The sequence below is a fragment of the Telmatherina bonti genome, assembly GCF_933228915.1.
Source record: "Telmatherina bonti genome assembly, chromosome: 15".
NCBI lineage: Eukaryota > Metazoa > Chordata > Actinopteri > Atheriniformes > Telmatherinidae > Telmatherina > Telmatherina bonti.
In genome coordinates this window covers 30,781,696-30,798,648 of record NC_136613.1, presented here as the reverse complement: position 1 = coordinate 30,798,648, position 16,953 = coordinate 30,781,696, and the positions used below count along the sequence as shown (strand labels likewise).

General features: G+C 39.4%; 1 protein-coding gene across 1 annotated transcript in view; it reads right to left on the bottom strand.

Moving 5' to 3' along the window:
* The window catches only part of LOC306766327 (tomoregulin-2-like), a gene marked incomplete at both ends in the record, with an annotated part of 156,224 nt that overhangs the window by 86,433 nt on the left and 52,838 nt on the right, over nt 1-16,953 (bottom strand). Inside the window, one exon of the mRNA XM_079254019.1 lies at nt 8,348-8,477. Coding sequence (XP_079110145.1) covers nt 8,348-8,477 — 130 coding nt within the window. The remainder of the gene's footprint in view (nt 1-8,347; nt 8,478-16,953) is intronic.

The following is a 16,953-nucleotide window of genomic DNA, read 5'->3' as shown; positions in this document are numbered from 1 at the left end:
CGAGAGGCGCTAACTTGCCACACGAGTGTGTCTTTCCAAAACCTGTCACTAAACCTTTTGTCTTTTACTGTTATAATGATAAAAAAAAAAACAATTTACATTTAGCAATACCTGGGTTTACACTTAATACTGTCTCCAATCTCCAAAGTATGAAGGGTTGAGATGTAGTTAACTCAATCTGTTGGTTTCCTTATATAGGCTATTATGAATTGGCTTTCATTATATTTTCTTCTCTGTCTGTAAAGTGTCTTGAGATGGCATTGCCGTGATTTGACGCTATATAAATAAAGTTGAATTGAATTGAGTTGAATAGTTAGCATGCACCACATGGTCCAGAAACCTCAGTTCTGGTTTTAATTTGACTTGTTTTCTGCCTATAGCTGCGTATACCTTAGTTGTGAGGACAAATTTATATTTTGGGGGTATTCCACAAAAGTTGTTCAAAAACAGAAGAATGAAACAAATGCCATCCCCTAAATAATGAGGTCATCCACCAACTCATGTCAGCTTTGTGTAACCCAGACTGACTGAAGGCAGACTAGCATAGTCGCTCACCTGGAATATCGAACAAGCCCAAATCAACGGATGAATGAAAAGCTGATGAAAATGAGCAACACTAGAGGCAAAAGGAGAGCACAATTTACTCACTTTTTACCACCAAAACCTGGCATAATGCAGCCATTAAGAGGAAGATGGCTGGCAGAAAACTGTTCCATTTTCCAGCATTCATCAGGGACTGGTAGCCCAGTGGCTAGGAAGGGGATTGTGACCCAGCAAAGCCCCAGTTTAACTCTTCAGTCTGGTCCAAAGTTATCATCTCTGGGAGATGTTAACCAAAAAGTTAAGTAATTCAGTGTTCTTTCATCTGCCATTAAGTCTTTTACATAACTGAAATATTGTTCATTATTGATCTCGTCTCTAAATTTTATAAGGGATCAAACTTAAAAAGTGACTATCTGACTACATTATTAGTTATATAATATTAGAATTGGCCTGATTACATTAACACTACATTTTAGACTGTTAAGTAACTGTTCTGATTTAGGTGTAAGCAAGCCACTCTACTATAAATATTCTTAAATCAACCCTATGTTCTGACTCGTCACATATAACGCCAGTCAGCCTGGTCCCGACCTGGCCTGTTTACCAGCACATGTTACCGTGGTAACTCAGATGGGACACTTTTGAGCCGTGATCATGTAATGGTGCTCTGATTAACCTATAAGCCAGGGGAATAATCAGGACTTTCCCTTCATCACGTGTGTTGGAATATTCCTCTGGTCTGATTAACTCACATGCAGCCTTTTCATCTGTTGCACCAGTTTTCTTTACTTTCTGTTCACCAGGTTTCTGTTAGCTGGTTGAACCACCTGATCCTCCTCTTGTCATCAGTCCCCTCAGTGTATACCCTTCAGTCTCTGTTGTTCTTCGCCTGATTCTCATCACCTTCCCTGTGGTTTGTTCTCATCTGTCCTCATGTTTTGTCCCAATTTCTTTGTCTTCCAGCATTCCTGAGGGGTTTTCCATTAATCAGGATAAAGGGAAAGTCTTCCTCATTTAGATACTTCTAGTTCGTCAAAGTGAGAGTTTGGCTCCATAAACGTGGTTTAAATTAATCCCAGCTGAGTTACCATGGTAACTAATGCTGGTGAACAAGTCAAGATAACCGTCCAGCTTAGTTAAGTCTCAAAGAATGGCTGACAGGTCACCATGGGTCTTCAGAAAGATAATTCCTTCACATGATTTCTGGACTTGTGCTTCTTACGTCATGTATTAGGATCAAACTAAAATCCATGAAAATCAGATCACATCATTATCATTGTTTCAAGAATAAATAAAAAAAACTACTTTAAAAAAGTCAACATCATATCCAGTGAATGGTACCATAGAGCATGTTAGGAAGAAAAGGAGCTAATGTGTGTCTTCCATTTTCCTATGAAGGCTACTTCCCAGCATATGCATCTGTTCCTTTTACAACATTTCTGAGCAGATTTTAAAACAGTTGCATTTTGGAAACGAGGACTAATAAACATATGAAGCAATTTCTGGTGAGAATGAGCTGTGTCTTATTTCTGAGCAGGTGATTAACTCGTATGAAGATAACTGCACCTCTCTTCCTGTAATCTCTTCTCAAACATTTCTCATATCAATGATCATAAAAGTAAATTATTAAAGAAGCACATGCGTGTTTAATATTTCTCTTTAAATGTTTTTTATCTTGTATTTTCTGTGAAGGTTCTTTTGTATTTGATTGTGTGAGGGATCATTGCATATTTTGAATACTTATTCAGCTTTTTAATCACATTTTTGTGTGCGTTGTGTGCTCGATCCAAAAATAACTACATGCCACACTTGAATGACTTCAAATCACAACTGGCACAAATCTGAGTAGAGCTGTCCTGATGCAGAAAGTAAGAATAATCTCATTATATAATTGTGTTATACTGAGGAAATTGTAATTTTGTTACAAATTACATTCTAAGAGTGGTACATCCAAACACTGCTCGTTTGTTTACAGTGCACATGCTTCTGAATGCTGAATAAAGTGTATATCTGGATGTAGAGGAACTAGTGTTCTGGTTGTCAGGAGGTGGCACCACAACGGCATCCTTGTTCCAATTCTGAATTAAGCTCTATTAAAAGTTGGTGCTTGTCTGTAAAAAAGACCTTTTTTCTTTTTTAAAAGACAGAAAAATTCATATGATGCACACTGGTTTACACTCATCACATGTCTTCAATAGCACCTCACACGGAGGCAACAAACAAGTAATTTAGAGCCAGGCTGCTAGTTCATGTGACTGGATGCAGCTTTGTTTCCTGGCCTATACACACACACACACACACACACACACACACACACACACACACACACACACACACATACACACACACACACCACAACTGTTACTCCAGTAACATTTTCAACCACAGTCTCCACATGTTCCCTCTGCTGAGCTGTGCCCATTCAAGGGGCCTTTTAATGGACTACTGCCGACAGCTTGTCAGCGAGGGTAACTGAGTCAGCTACTGCTTAACTTCAGCCAGCATCCCCTGTCTTGGCTTAAGCAGTGATTCACAAAGCTTACAAAAAAAAAAAAAGAGAGAAGAAAAACAGGCAGCATCACCTTGCCAGTGGATTCACTCAGTCACAACTAAGCACATTATTCAGAATGTGACTTAGTAATTGGAATATTCCTCTGTGGGGCGTCACTGCTTTTCTCAAGTAGAAGCTTATCCCTTTAAATTTGTCATCTAAGGATTAAACACATTATGGCAGCCATAACTAATTACACGTGACACGACAAAATTAAAAGCAAAGACAGAGAAAAGCTTGATTCTTTAAAGGAATGTTACAAATATTTAGGGTTAGCACTTTGGCCTCACAGCAAGAAGGTCACTGGTTCAATTCTTGGCTCGGGTGAGGGTTGGGCAGTGGCCTTTCTGGGTGGAGTTTGCATGTTCTCTCCAGGTACTGCCTCCCACAGTCCAAGGACATGCATATTAGGTTAACTAGTTACACTAAATTGCCCATAGGTTGTTGGCCCTGCGATGGCCGGGCAAGCTGTCCAGGGTGTACCCTGCCTTTTGCCCAAAGACTGCTGGGTTAGGCTCCAGCTTCCCTGCGACCCTTCATTGGACTGAGCAGTTTGGGTGATGAATGAGTAAATGTGGCGTGAGGTATTAAAGCACATTGGTCTGTATCTTATTGCTTCTACTTCCCACTTTAAGTGGGTTAATAATGTCATTGTGCAACAAGGATGAGGACCCCCCATGCGGAGCGCGAGACAGGTGGCAGATATGCACTTTCTCAGTCATTTATTTTCTTAATTGTTGTGTCCAATTAATGGTCACGGGAAAGCTGGAGTCTATCCCAGCAATCACTGGGAGAGGGACGGTGTACAGCCTGGACAAGTCGCCAACGTTTTCCAGAGTTAAATATTCCTACAAAGCAAGACGTGTCCCGTCAGGGTTAACTGGAATCAAATCTTTGGTTGACGGTGACGCCTTTCACGTTGTCTTGCGCTTGTGTACTCAGACCTTGCTTAACCTTCCAAAAGCACAACAACAATGGCGGACCTCTGTGACATGTCTGTGCTGCTGTATGTTTTTAATTTATTTGGTCTGTTGAAGCAAAACCTGTTTTGGGAAAAACATTCATGCCGTTGGAAAAGACACAAAGGCTACACGGGACAGATTAACTAGCGATTAGCACACAACTCTTCTGTTGTTGTGTTAGGCTTCCCGGCCTTGTGAGGAAGCAGTGCTTACTTGGGTGTGTTATTACAAAGTGGTGCTGCTAACAGAGGAATGTGCACCTGATATGCACGACATTGTTTCTGGTCCTATTTGTGTTTTACTCAAATGGTCATGATAATGACAGCGATGATACTTGTCATTCCGCTGTTGTATAAATGCATTGCTTTTCAAATATGCAAAGAAAGTTTTCCATTTTCTGTGGAAATGTGGTGTAAACAGAGGCCAAGAAGCAGACTCATGCAAACGCAAAGATGACATGGAAGAAATGATGGTGATTTTGTAATGAACAAAATAAACCGGTAAATATAAACAGAGAGGAACAAAATAAATGAGAGCTGGTGAGGCAAACTAGCAAATGAAACCAGATATGTAGACAAGTACTACAGAAGGGGATGAAGTAAAAAAAAACTAAACAGCAAACCAGGAACTTAGGCAACAATAAATCCAACAAAAACCAAAACCCACAGATCATGATATAAAAGCATTTTCAAATGCTGCATAACTAAACTTAATTCAGGATTAAACAAATTTAGGCGAGTCTTAAACTCGAGGCACGTCAAGGTGTTCTTTTGCAAAGTTCATTAAAACTGTGTAATGCACTGGTCCCAATTATTTAATCCACTTATACCATGGTCCCACACAGTAAACACTTTATAACCAATGTTTAGTTTTTATGACAAAACTTGCTTAATATGCTAAAGTATTGGAACTATTTATGTTGATGTTGATGTAGTTTTTATTCTAAACAACCGTTGTCAAGCTGCTGCAAGTTTTTCTCATTCATCTGTCAAAAGTCAGCTGATATGAACCAGTTGATAAACGCCTTGCTATGGCGACGCCCATGGAGTGATAATACTGTGATTTAACTTGCCAAACTACATGTCTGTATATACAAAAATAATGCAGCCAGTTGGCATTATCACTGACCATGGTATAAATATTCATTATTATGCTATTTTATGGTCCTGGCCTGAAAGTTTTAGATACTTCTCCACAGCATGCTTGTATTGAATGAATAAATCATCTCTGGCCTTTCCTTAGGTACTCATTAGTGTTTCAGACCTGGATAACATCTAAAAGATGAAGGGCAAGGTGTCCTGATGACTAGAATTGGGAAATTCTGACTTAACGCAAGAAAAGTGATCAAAAATAGCACTGCATACTTTTCGCAGCGCTGTTCCCCTCTACAACATGGCTAATGGAGTACCTGACCTTTTCCAACTGAAAACATCCACTCAGCCACTTAAACACCAAATGACATCAGCTAACAGTAATATCAGTTAAATGTGCAATTTTTAATATAAAATCCTTTTTCTTTTGAGCCAATAGAAAGATGAAAACAACAGTTGATGCTATCAAAAGACAGAAAAAAACATGGTCAATGTAAGGCAACATTACCTGTAAAGGATTACATAAAACAAGTCCTGAAACACTGGAAAATATTTGTCTGTATACAGATGGACAATGTTATTGCTCATTGACCAGAGGAAACCAAATCAATAGCTATTATATTTAGAACCAAATGTGTAAGCATCTCAGTCAAGGAGCTCCAGGATGCCCACTACACACACTCTATAAAGCTTTGCAGGTTTCCCTTTCAGTCTCCATGGAGCTGAAGTAAATATACCGAGAAAGTCTGGCTACAGAGCTCCACTGTGAAGACAGATCTGGTGCAGGTTCCACTGTCAGGCCACCTCCAACGCAGAGCAGAAGGAAAATAAAACGTTTCAAAATAAGTTGCTTTACGGAACTGCATGGAAGATTTTTCTAAATAAACTGCAATGACAGTGTGTAATGACAACCGTGTCACTCTCTGGATCATGCTTTACATAACATGCACATTGATTTAAACATTTTTCTAAATAAAAGAGATTGTGTTTTAAACACTGTGTCTCTGACTGGGTCACGGTGCAAATAATTTTAAGTGCACTGATCAAACCAAACGTACAATCTCGGTGGCATCTTTCTCATAAGACAACATACTTTTTATGCCTTTGAAGATTTTTGGCACAATCTGCGAATTTTAAGATGGAAAATACTAATGACTGCGTTGATACCCCACTGAGTTTGTGCACATGGATCGTAGAACTAAGATACTTGGCTTACGTTTATGTTTTCACAAATGTCAACATGATGGTTATTGTTTTTTTAATTTTTTGTTTTTTTAATTTTAATTGTATTTTTAATTTTTGTTTTTGTGAGGTTTTCTTTGTTTAGTTTCAGTTTCCACAGTGGGCTTCTGCTTATTGTCATTTAGTTTTCATTTTCAATGTCAAATGTTTATCGACATCTTCTTTCTGTTTGTGTTTTATTGGTGGTTGGGTAACCTTCTTCTTCATCTGATTGTCTCCCGGGTGGAGTAGGGTGGGGAATGAGTGGGTTGGTGTTAAAGATAATTTCTTCCTGCTCTATGGGGGAAGTGTCTTAACAGTGGCGTGGCCCTAAGCGTGGAGATCTGCAGCCAGACTCCTCTCAAATGTACCTCAAATGATTTCTGCATTTGAACTGATGGTTTTAGTGTAAGCATCAGAAATGGCACCACCAATGGCAATACAAACAGCGCAGTGTTTCAATGGCACAGAACTGAGAGGTGTCTGGTGTCATAAATAATGAGAAAAAAATGATAAAAAAAAACCACTTCCTACTAAGCTGTGTATTACTGGTGATGTAAAGAATTCTGTAACATGGACAAAGAGGAAGTCTTTGACTCACTACAAGTTGAAGAGTTTACATTTGAACTTAAGACTAGTGCAAAATTAGTACAGATTTAGTCAATGTGAAAACAAGATGAATATAATACATTGTGGCTTTGCAGTTCATTATTGAAAGATTTAAATATTCTTTTCCGGACATCAAAAAGGGAATGGCCTCTTTAACCGGTTATCTCTGAGCCATTCTGACATGGATGTACGTAGAAGCACAATACAAAAAAGTTTCTTTCGAACAGCAAATAATATACATACTAACTTATCCAAAGAGAGAATGAAGATGCTTCTAACACCACCGACTTACAGAGCTAATAGTCCAGCCCTGTTGCAGCTATTGGCAGATTCGTTTTAAGCTAGTGCTAAAATCAGAATGATTATTGAAACCATTTTACAGTAACATTCATGAAACATAATGATTCTTCTTAAAATCTGGTCTCAAGATTTGTTTCTTGGAACTAGAAAATCTCTATTGACTCATTGCTTTTAGCTTCAAGATTACACTTTAAGCTAATGAGTGCTTGCATGCTAACATAAAACAGAATAGCAAATGTGAGGTCTGGTGACTTTTATTCAGCCTAAAATGTTCCATTAGGCAATTCATTAAATTTCCAGTAGATTTTTTTCAAGAAAATATATATTTTAATACAAAAGACAACAGGAAACAGCCACGGTGAAGATGTGTGATTCAGTCTTTCTATTTTCTGCTTTGTTGAGAATACCTCCTGGTAATAGCGTTACAGTAACAGACTATGACAATCTGGTAGGTATTTACATCCAGTGTCTTCCTACATAAATTTGAACATCCATTTAAAACTCTGCCCTGCTCAGATTCCCTTTACTTTTTCTTGAATACACCGCATTTTATGTAAACGATCTCATCAACACTGTCTGCCTAGAAATGTTGGCAGTGTAGTTGCGGTCCTTGTTGTCTCTCCATTTTCTATTGAGGACACAGCATGGCTCTTTTGAAAAGTCCTCCTCTCATTAGTCAAAAAGCCCCACAGTCATTTAGTCTGGCATGCTACATTAAAGTTGGGAAAACTGTGTTTGCTTTCCATCTATAGATTTTATTTCTATGATGTAGTGTTTGTAATTTCTCTGAGGTAAAACTCTGCCACACATCCACTGGATCTTATCTCTTGGGAGCAAAATCACATATTAAACAGGGCAATATGCAAGCCTGAAAAGTTATAAAAAGCTAAAATTGGATTGGGTTTTCATATTTCGCAACTTTGCTGTACATTCAAGCAACAGGAGAATTACCGCTTTACTTCAGAATATTCTGTTTGCACAGGTTTCTTTGTGCATCTGTCGGTGGTGTGCTGCAGGGTGCGTTGCTTGTGAATGTGTCTTTGAAGGAGCTGTGATGCAAACGTACGTACCAGCAGGACATTTGCCTTCTGACATAATAAGGATTTCAGTCTGCTGCTTGCAGGCATCCTTGCGCAGTAAACACTCGTTCTTGTAGTCCTTATTGTTGGAGCCGCACACTGTGGCGTAGTCATCGTTGCACTGCAGGGAGTAGAAACAACAAAGAGAGAAAACAGGATAAGAGAGGAGCACAGAAAGGGTAGGAGGTGAAATTACTGTCATTTAAAAAAGCTGATGAACCAACACTGTGGTTATTTTAAAGAAGAGCATTTGGGTGGTTTTGACTGTCATCATTCAAAACCAGAGAAAAAAACCATTGCAGCCACATTGTTGGTCCCATTCTGAAGTCGTGGGGTTTGATTTAGTTCTGCTAAAGACAGTGACTTATTGACTATTTCATGATTTCATTTACCTGCCAAACCTATGCAGATGCAGGTTCAGCCCCTGCAAGGCTTGGCAATGCTGCCATTGCAGCTATCCATGCAAATTCAACTGATCCTTCTTCTTGTTATATTGTCAAACAACCACAGTTTAAATACAACTTTAACAAATTGCAGTTCTCATCATTGCTACTCGTATGGCATACACCATCAGCTTTACTTCTGATTGTGAACATCCAGACGTGGACAAGTAAAATGTGTCACATCTACGCAGCATGGTGGCGTAGTGGTTAGCATTGGGTGCTGGTTTGAGCCTCGGTTGGGGGCAAACTGTGGCCTTTCTGTGTGGACTTTGCATGCTCTCCCCATGTGTGCATGGGTTTTATCCAGATACTTTGGCTTCCTACCACCCACAAAACATGTTAGATTAGTTGCTGAGGTTAATTGATTACTTATCACATGTAACTCGCTTTGGATAAAAGCGTCTGGCAAATGACTGTAGAACAGAACTTCTGTCATCTAAAATCAGCCAGAAGGACAGTGTATGACACCTTCACAGACAAAAATTGCAAGAGAATGTCTGAAGAATGCATACGAGACAGATTGTCAGTGATGTCCAGACCTGCTGCAGATGCTGAATAAATTTGATAATAATAAGTTTTGTTTTTTTTTTTGTTTTTTTTTTGTTCTGTTTGAAGAAAAAGTTGCAGCTTCAACAACATCCTAAAGAATGAATATTTAGTCACCCCACATTTAAAAAAAAAAATAATTATCTTTAATTAATTTTAAGTCACATATGCTTTAACAGCACATACGCAGACACAGAAAAACCTAATAAATACCACAGAAACTTAAAAAAATAAAGACATTTGAGTTCACAGCTGTCATAAAAACCAATGCTTGGAGGGATTACTGACTGAGCAGGTTGAATCCTCCAAATGGTAAAAACCAGTACAAATGCAAGAAATAAAAGAAGTAGTTGAGTTTTTATTTGACAAAAGCTCTGAAAAGTTTTATTGACCACGTCTGAGTCCATCATATTAACACACCACTGCCTTTGTCTTGTGAACAGTGATGCTGATAAAACCTCCAGCCTGAGGGAGCATCTCTGTTGTGATAATTCTCTACTTTATAAAGATTTTTATCAAACCAAAAACACCAATAAAAGAAAACAATAAGACATTTATAATAATAATTCTAAGTACTCCATTATATATCTTGTTAAACACGTGTTGAACTTAGTTATCTCACAATAGACGCAACAACAATACTATTTTTCAAGTAAAGAGCAGAATTAGTGGAAAACTGTGGACAGCTAGAAACTGACTGTAATAATCTCAAAACTCATCAGTTTTAAAAAAAGAAGGTCAGTCAGTTCAGAAACTGTCAATAACTTTGAGTTTCTTCCAACGTGGTCTCAGCAGTGCTTCAGATCAGAGCGAACATCAATGCATTCAAGAGTTCAAACAGCAGACACATCTCAGCATCAGCTGTTCCTCATCTCTCCACTGTGACATCTGCTTTGCTCTCACTGCGACCATCGTGTGTTTTTGAATGTGAAAATGAGCCAAAACACAGTTCCAGGCTCTACAAGGGCTGCTTGACCAAGAGGAAGAGTGACAGAGCAAAGCTTCAGATGATCTGACCTCCATAAGCAGCTGACCTGACCCCAGCTGAGATGGTCTGGGATGGGTTGGAGCACAGAAGGGAAAGAACAACCAGCTCCTTCAAGATGGATGGAGGGGCTCCGGATGACCGCCTCATGTTATGTTTAAGAAAATACCAAGAGTGCAGCAACCGCTTATTAAAGCAAAAAGTAAGGATTGTATATTCTGAAATGTCAAAAAATATTTTTTATTTTCCTTTTTTTCATCCATGAATCAAAACTTGCTGTTAAATCCAAGAAAACCAGATGTTTTAACAGCAGGATGTTGAGGACAGACGGTGTCAAACTGTGGCAAAGCGTCCATTTTAGAGTCTACAAAAACCTCTCTAAATTTATTTTGTTTTACTTCGGTTGCAGACATTGTACTGTGATCTGATATCCTCCTGACTACCAGAAAAAAAATGTGGAACTACAAATGTCCACTACGGAGGACATTGCTTAAACTTTTAAATATTGTGGTAAAATATAGTTATATTTTTCTAAGAAACGATTTAATGTGTTTATAAGATATTCAATGAAAATATAACTACAAAATTTCAAGTAAAAACAGCACAAAGAAAAGTATTATGCACTTTTGCTCTTCCCATAAAACATGCTTGTTGAAATGGAGGCCATTTTTCTTGAAGAGAGAAAGAAAGTTCACAAAGCCCCCCCCCCCCCCCCCCCCCCCCCCCCCCCACACACACACACACACACACACACACACACACACACACAAATGAGGTACCATTTAAAAGCACTAAATGTCCTCTTTAAAGACCAAAAGGTGCTAGTTCAGTAGCATTCAGGGAGATGAAAATATTTAGGTTTACAAAGGTCCTCCACGGAGGAGGTAGTCAGGAGGATATTCAGGGCTACAGCTGCATCATCCCGTGAAAATATTCCTTTTCATCCTGAAAAGGAATATTTCCTGTGTCCAACCCATGTGATAGAGCAAGGCTTCAGATGATATGACCTCCATAAGCAGCTGACCTAACCCCAGCTGACATGGTCTGGGATTGGTTGGAGCACAGAAGGGAAAGAACAACCAGCTCCTTCAAGATGGTTGGAGGGTCTCCGGATGACCGCCTGGGCTGAAGCCCAGAGGGGCACGGAGTTTAGGGGGCTATCATTTTTGAGACAAAGTCAACCAAAAAGTCTAATTGTTGTGTAACTTATAAGCTGTCCAGTCAATCAGCACCTTTTGTTAAATTCAGACCGCTGATTAATCCAAAGGAACCCGGGATTCTTTTAGTCTCTCATCGCTGACAAAGAAGGAACCACTCATCCAATCTACCGAGAAAGCAGCAGGACCTGCATGATGCCACAGGAGAGGAAGGCAGAGGCGGGACGAGCCAGACCGTTTTCTTAGCAGTGACCTGGTCCTCTGGGGAATGACTTAGACCGGACCAAAGTACTTACTGGGCACAAATGGAACCAAAGGCTTGTCAACATAAATACACTGATATGACAGAGTGCATAAACAGCAGAGATTGTCTTTCTTAAACATATTTCAGCCACAAACTAGGTAACATAGTCAGTAACCTTCTGAACACTGAGCAGGAAATTCTTCATGATGTGGATTTTAAGGACAGAATCACAGCTTTCTGACCAGAAGAAAGTACTGCTAAGAAAGAGCAGTGTTGCAGTGTTTAGTGATAGCATCTGCAGGTTTTCACATTGTGACTGCAGTGTCTGAAACGTAATGATGATTAAGTTATTTTTTGTTTGATCTGTTGCTGGTATCATTACTTATTCATTCATTATTGTGCATTATGGTCATGTTATTGTGTCAGTACAACTAAATAAAGAAAAAACTCAGTGTAAACCGAGATATTATTTTATATTTTATAATGAGACTCAGTACATTTGGAGGACGGGAACTTCTCAGCCCACAGGACTAACAGTGGTTAAAGGTGGTCAAGTATCTTATTCATCATCACTAACACACATTTACACACCATAAAATAATCTCACGTGCTCTCTTTTTGACTTCAGAAGTGTTACATAGACCTTGTTTCTGCAGAGATATGCACAGCTAATGGTAGGTATGCAAATGTTAACAGAGATCTAGCAGTGAGGCTAGGAGGGTTAGTTGCTCGGAGATCTTCTGCCCTGCTACAAAATGTAGAAACATTTTTTAAAAAATAACGAAACCACCTAAAAAAAGATGTGTTCAAATAATTCCTGCTCATTTATGCTGTAAGAATAAAAGGGAATTATAGTGAAGGGAAACCATTTTTCGCTGCTAAACCTGGAGAAAACGTCTGGTTCTGTGTTTTCATTTAGATTGCTCTATTTTAGCAACAAAGATTTTTAATGGTTATGCTCGCATTGAAAAATGGCTGGCATCCTCTGCTGCTCCCCTCTTGTTGCTCCATTGGAGCAGTGGGAGGTTAAGTGACTTGCTCAAGGGCACTCAGCAAAATAGCTGTTAAGGCACAGAAGAATATTTCTCATTCATATCCCCACATGGTTTTCCGGCTACAGAACAAGTCAAGATTTTTCAGATGACGGATGGCACTCCAGGGCTGAATTTTAGTTTCCATATTTTTTGGTGGTGGTGGGGGTGGGGGGGGGGCGGAGGGTCGTGGAGGAGAGGTATTCATTTGATTCCATATTGATTTGCAGCTATTACACTCCAGGAATAAGAAATGTGATTATTCACTTGTAAAAATATTACTGCCTGGAAAGGAGGAATGGCTGTCAGACGTTGCTCTGTTGGATGCAGGACATAACCTGATCACATTTTAAAGAACTGAACGTGAGGAATTTGTGTTTTCCTGCAGCGTTTTCTATAAGAAGGATGAAATCCTAGCTAGATAGTTCCTACACGAAAAGAGGTAAAACTGCTCACGGGTCTTTGTTCCCATTTCTGTTCCCACTTTTCAGTCTCTAATGAACTGACCTGGAATCTTTTCCACTTGAGAATATCACCAAAAGCATGATGCCTTACCAACTTTCTATAAGATAAGCTAATAGAACTGGGAAGTTTCAGCAGCTTAATCCAGATCCTTAGTAATTTACTAAAGTAACACATGCGGCAAGTTTCACGGTTTCACCATTACCACAACAACCATTATCATTTCTGACTGGCTTATTCATGTAGATCATCACACAGAATAAAGAAGAAGGTAACAGAAACACTTTATGTCTTTATAGGCAACGGATAATGTCATTTTCATGAGATGACACTTTGTAATGACCATTTAGGACTTTGAGGCTGAAACTGATGCTTAACATGATTTTTTCCTTGTTGATTCGTTTTGTATAAGTATAAAGAAAAGAAGCAAGAAAAAAGCCAAGCCAAGTGATAAATGAATGCTTTTTGATTCAGAAATCCACAAACTTAATCCCCCACCAACTCCCCAACCTCCAAATGCTAGCCTGCAGGGAAATATATGCATGCTGACAATATGGCAATATTATATGTCTCTATGTTTGTATTTTTTCTCTTAAAGATTTAAAATGGACACATGACAAATACAGTGATCACACATGCTTTAAGGAAAATTTAAATGATTTTACATTTTACAAAATAAAAATGAAAAGATGACCCTTCGACTTGTTCAGTGACAAACAGGAATGAATATGCATGCAGCGCTAATGTTTCATTTAAATGTTAAAATGGAAATAAAGCATTTATATCATTTTGTGGCCTTTAAGATCTCTTTGATTGTGAGAGATCTGGCAGGTAAGTAAAATGCATTTACTTTTTCTTCAGTCAGTTGTTGAGCAAGCAGGAAAGTCTGCTTTTCTCTCTATTCAAAGCTTAGCTTAGCATTAAGATTGACAATGGCGGGCTTTAAGAGGAAGACTTAAGTGCCTTAAAGGAGTTCCACCAATTCTCCTATCGCTCTATTTGGGTATTTTGAATGTGAACAGCCTGAAAAGGTTCTTGAAAAAAACACTTGTGTGAATGCATAAGCAGCATTTTAAATTTAGCTAGCTTAGTGTGACTACTGTCTGAGTTTATGCCCACAAGGAGAAGGGGAAAATAAACACGACATCGATTCAGGAACCCAGGAGCATAATAATGATCAAGTGTGAACACTGGTTTTAACAAGCTGAGAGAAATAAAGATGGCAGAATACAAAGACAGTAAAAGGAGGAGGAGTATGGGAGGGGAAACGAAACCCAACACTGGCTCTTGATCAAAGGGATTGGGAAGCAGGAAGGAAAAAGGCTGTAGAAGAGACGAGAGGCAAAACGATGAGCGCAAACTGGGCTAACGGAGGGAAAATGAGTGAGGCCGAGGGGGTAGGAGACTGAGGGAGTAATGAAAATGAAAGGAAATACAGAAGTGGGATGCAGACGGGTAATAACAGAGCCCTGGCTTGACAAACTTGGCATGGTAAAAGAAAGAACCGGAGTGCCTGAGGAAACAGGCATACTGGGAAAGAAAGAAAAAAAAACAGATCATCATAAAATTTAAAAAAAAAGAGAAGAAAACATGGCGATGCAGACAGAGAGAAAGTGAAGGATAGAAAATCCTTTTAATGGAGAGTGAGAGAAAAGGAACAAATGGCAACGCTACAAAGGCGTTTGGAAGAGTTTACTGCAGGGTCCGTGCTTTTTTTCATGCCATCCCCCCTATCACTCCTCTCTTCCTCCCCTCCCTCACTCTGACACTCTCTCCCATCTGGCTCGGGCTGTCCTTAACCTGGGGACTCGCACTTTATGCCAGACGTGATGCAACAGAAGGGAAAGCTGCCCAGCAGAACCCTGCGGGTGTTTTAAGAGTGCCTTCTTTCCCCGTGAAAACTCACCCAACCCCTCTCTTGATCTTCCTCCGTATATCTGGCTCTCAACCCCGCGGAAAGGAGAGCTGTGATGAGAGGATTGGGAAGAGGGGATGGGGAGGGCTTACGTCTAAAACCTCCATCTCTGCAATCGAGGAGGTGTTAGAAGGAGGATGCAGCTGTGAGCAAATTACAGACTCGCCCAGGAAAACTCCTATGTGGGTTATAGAGGAGCGTCTCGTGTCTTGTAGTGTCCCTTTGTGTTGTGGTGGAGACAGGCCATATTTAAGACAGGCTGAGAGCAGAAAAACACATTCTCAATGATAAAACAGCATCAACAAAAACACCAAAATGAATCTTTCAACTGATCTTCAACTCCTCTTGAAAAGGAAGTTTGCACTTTTCTAAAGATCTTTTTCTTTTTTTTAAAGCCTTCTGGGTTTTCTTTTGACGTGACAGGAGAAGGTAAGAAAGCCAGAAAGTAGGGTGTTCACTCCATCTTTCTTTCTTTCTTTCATTTCACCAGGCATCACATGACCATAATAGAGGCAAAGCTGTTCTTGTCAAGGTCCTAGACTACTTGATAACTAGCATTATGTGATGTTGGCAGTCTCGGAGAAATAAAGAAAAAAGTCTCATCAGCTTTTGTTCTTTAGTAAACTCAGATGACTGTCAGCTTAATGGAAATGAAAAAGACGGAAGTGTCGAAAGAATCCGAGATGTGTGTTGGAAGGTGCGTTTATGGGAAGATTCTGATGGACGACTGAGATGGAAGAGATGCTAATGAGACTTGGTGAATGCGACAGAAGGTGGGAAAATTTGATCCGACATCAGTTTCTGCAGACAGGAAAGTTGGTCGCGGCCAAGGCCATATGGCACTGCCTTGTGTGCCGGCTGGCTCGGGCTTTACAGAAGTCCAAGACAATGCCCCGAAGCGCCACTCCGGCCAAGCCTGGACAATTGTGTTGTGTCTCAACCAAGAATACAGAGAGAAGAGAAGTGTGTGTGCGCTCTATTCTTATTAAACTCAACCTTCACCCTTTCGTCTGGACCCTTCTCTTGTGTAAACATAAGGTGGGTAAATGATCACCATACAGTCTCATAATGATCCACTGGACGACAATAAGATGTTTGCTGATACCACAAATTCTGCAGCAACACAATTTTTAATTAGTTCAAGTCAGAATGATTGAACAGTCATGTGAAATCCCAACATCTAAAATATAAACAATATCCAGGTTTTCCTGAGATCAATCAGACAAATAAAGAGTCTGGAGTAGAAAGTCACTTTCTGGATGGTAAACTCTGAAACTCTCTCACAACAATAACTTTTTATCGCATTAAAGAAGCATATTGAGTAAACTTTACTCCTGTTTAAAGCTATTAAACAAAATATTTTAAGAACAAAGTTAAAATAAATGAACCACATTGGTTCAGTGTGACTCTAGCAGTTTGGATATCGACATTTTCCGCATTAGATTAAACACAAGACGTTTTTGCAGTTCGACATGTTTCTTTCTTCACGTCCTACAAGCAGACATCTGCGATGCTGGAAAAACATTGCAATTTATTAATACTCTGCTATATGTAGTGTGATATGAAAAAATACAGAAATGTTCAATTAATGAATTAACACTGCTCTTTTGCCATCTTATTAATCAACCTGCATCTTACGTCTTTTTGTTCACTTTTTACTTAAAGTGGAACTATTATGTGCATTTCAGGTTAATTTATTTTTATTTCTGAGACCAGAAGGGCTGGGATTGGTCGAGTTATTGTCACAAATGGCTTTATTTACTTCAGACCGACCCTCTCCATAGGCTGTCAGATCAGTCTGTGGGCAAAACGAG